This window comes from Cupressus sempervirens, chromosome 5, assembly GCF_028749045.1.
Source record: "Cupressus sempervirens isolate cs-2001-9-10 chromosome 5, ASM2874904v1, whole genome shotgun sequence".
In the NCBI taxonomy this organism is placed as follows: Eukaryota; Viridiplantae; Streptophyta; class Pinopsida; order Cupressales; family Cupressaceae; genus Cupressus; species Cupressus sempervirens.
Window position 1 is genome coordinate 291,576,946 of NC_143122.1, and position 3,051 is coordinate 291,579,996.

The window sequence follows — 3,051 nt, forward strand, 5'->3', positions numbered from 1 at the left end:
CTATCACACAGAATATTCTTCTTGTCTTCAGTCGATCCAAATTTCACAATGAAGAATCCTTTAGCATTCAGGAAGATCTGAACACCATAGTCTAAGATTGGTTCCCAATGCTCAGAGATCCAAGCATGGAGATTAGAAAGAGAGGGCCAAAAACCCCGAAATCAAAAGATAGTTGTAAGGACAGTGAACACTATTGCACTAAAAATTTCATCAGCAATATCTTGCTCTAAAATAACCCTTGTTGGGCTAGAGACACTCACAGGAGAGGCCTCTCGGGGATGAGAAGGCCCATTAGAGAATCCTGTGGGAGGAAAGGCGCTGTGTGAACTGACCTCGAAGGCAGCCATGTCAGCAAAGGAAGGAGCCCTTCCCCATGAACTAGCAGAACCCGCAGCTGCCTTAGCAGCAGGAGAGGCCACCGCAGAGGCATTGAATGAAACACACGATGCATCAGAAAGAACAGGGCCGGAGGGAGGATGAACACCACCAGGAGAGGGCACGAGGGAAGGCTTCTGCAACAATTTCAAAGAGAAGAATGGAAAATGTTGAGGAAATGGAGGAAAGAGGCGCGAAAATAGAAGATTCAGAGTCCTATGGAGGGGGCTTCAAGCTCTGCAAATCAACGTCTGATCGGCGGACATACACCAGTGCATGTGACCGTCTTCCGGCCGAACGCCATGGGAGCAGATCAAAGAGGGGAAGCTTGGTGCGGAAGCTAGTTATGGATCCAGCCAGCAGATTTATTAAACATTGTGTAGTGAAACTGTTCAACCCTGTGAATCGGAAGCGCAACTTTGAAGAGGATCAAGAGGGGCAAGAAAAGAGGAAAAAGGCCAGGGCAGTAAATTGCGTGGTAAAATTGTTCAATTCTGTGAATAGAAAGCGCAGCTTTCAAGAGGATCAAGAGGAGCAAGAAGATAGGAAAAAGGCTAGGGCAGTAAAAGAAAATTGTGTAAAGAAATTGTTCAACCCTGTCTGCAAGAAGCGCAACCTTCAGCAAGTTGAGGTGCACAATGCGGAGCAGCAGCAGGGGCCAGAACAGGGGAAAAAGGCAAAGGCAACAACAGATAATGCATTGTGTCCCAACGATTTGTCTTCCTCTCCTACTGAAAATGTAATTTCGACATTCTGATGCTAAATTGTTCTGTTTATACAAATATTCAATGAATCTGTTCTGGTTATTCAAAATATTCAATGAATCTTTTATGTTTTTATGCTAAATTGCTCTGTTGATATATACAGATGAAGAACAACAGCTTTTCAAGTACATCGAGTACGCCTTTAGAATGCCCTGAAACAATTCTTCAAATTTTAGGGCATCTGGAGCAGATGGCACCATTAAATTCTGTGGAAGCACAGTTGACAATTGCAAGGACAAAGCCCCCTACTCGCTTGACTATTAGCATGCTTAACGAACGTGCACGAAGAAGCTTAGATAGTGTAGATGAGATACCTTTTCTGGATAACTGTGGTGGGGAAAAATCAATCACTTGCTCATGAAATCTCTGATTTAAGCAAATATTTGATGGTAGGCGTGTACTGATGTGAATAATAATTCCCTATTTTCTATGCCTCCCATCCCACTCTATTTTATCTTTTTCAATTTTTGAAATGATTTATTTAGCTATCAATAGAATTTTTTAACAAGAGCTTTAACAGAACCTGAAATTGCAACTACGGAAGGACCATTAAATCCATTTAGTTAATATTAATCTTAATCTGGTGGAACTAATAAAAATATTACTTGCATGTCACATAGTATTTGTATATGGTAATGCAATCTACTGGGAAAACTGTGTTTTGCAGGTTAAAACTTGAAGATTCTTTCAAGAAGATATTCATTAGGGATTTTTGCTATGCTAATGTTTGTATATGTACTACCTACGAAAACTCCAGCCTTTGGTTTGGTTTATCAACAAGCACATGAATTGTAAGCGCTGGAAACTTCCACACAGAAAATTTGTAGAATGTTTGTACATACTTTGTAGATACATTAAATACTGGTTAGAATATGTTTCAATGTGGAAAGGACCAAAGGGGTTTGGAAATAGGAAATGAAGCTTCGAAATTTCTTTTGGAGAATGTCATCATAAAGGCAATATAGAACTTGCATGACTGCCATGCATGAGTTTATGTGTTAAAGAGGTAGGTAAGCTTTACTTGAGAAACATCTTCTAACAATCTATTTTTGTTGGCTTCAAAATCTTGTAAGAAATATTGAGATTTGTTTTCAAATGTACAGTAAATATTAGTTCTTACTATCTATTCTTATTATTATCTTTCATTAAGTGCCAAGTTTTACCAATTGTCGGGTTCTTATTATCTTTAATGAAGTACCGATTTCCACATATTGCGGGGACTCCTACATTGATGGTATTAAATTTCAAAAGAATTTTTTAAAATAAAAAAAAACATTTCTTCAAACATAATTTCTCTTTTTTTAATTTCACAAAGTTCAACAATCTGATTAAAGCCACATATTAGCAACTACATCTTACTTTAGTCTTTTTTCTCTTTTTTAATTTCACAAAGTTCAACAATTTGACTAGCCGCATTTAAGCAACTACATCTTAGTTTAGTATTTTTTGTGTTTAATGGTCTTATTTAATTTTGAGGGGAATTTAGGTGGCCATCATTTGGCATTGCAATTTTAATTGGGTTGGCCAAAAGTTGGATACAAAATACAAATGAATATATTATAGGCCTAATTTTTAATAATTAAGTGTGCACATCAAATGCAAAAATTTGGAATCCATTTTAACTTTGAAACTAGTTTTTGAGCCAGTGCTTCAACTAACTTGCATACCAATTGCTTTAATAGAAAAGTGATGATAAATGCAATAAATTAAAACTATACAAGTGTACATTCAATACATGTTGATTTTTGTATGTGAAAACCCTCAGTGAGACGATGTAAACTATGGTGGGAGTAATATACTCACTTGCCTTTTACTATAGATAAAAGGTTGCCCTATTAAGAGCTACAAAAATACTTTTTTAGAACTTATCTTGTCGAGAATGCTAGTAATCTATTAGGATTACAATCAGCCT

General features: G+C 37.1%; 1 protein-coding gene across 1 annotated transcript; it reads left to right on the plus strand.

Moving 5' to 3' along the window:
* Positions 1–261: 261 nt before the first annotated feature.
* Positions 262–2,263, plus strand: LOC149555720 (uncharacterized). Its single transcript, XM_089833685.1, has 3 exons — positions 262–1,114; positions 1,243–1,528; positions 1,807–2,263. The coding sequence occupies exons 1-2, from the start codon at positions 434–436 to the stop codon at positions 1,498–1,500; spliced, it is 939 nt and encodes a 312-aa protein (XP_089689811.1). The 5' UTR covers positions 262–433; the 3' UTR covers positions 1,501–1,528; positions 1,807–2,263.
* Positions 2,264–3,051: the final 788 nt, after the last annotated feature.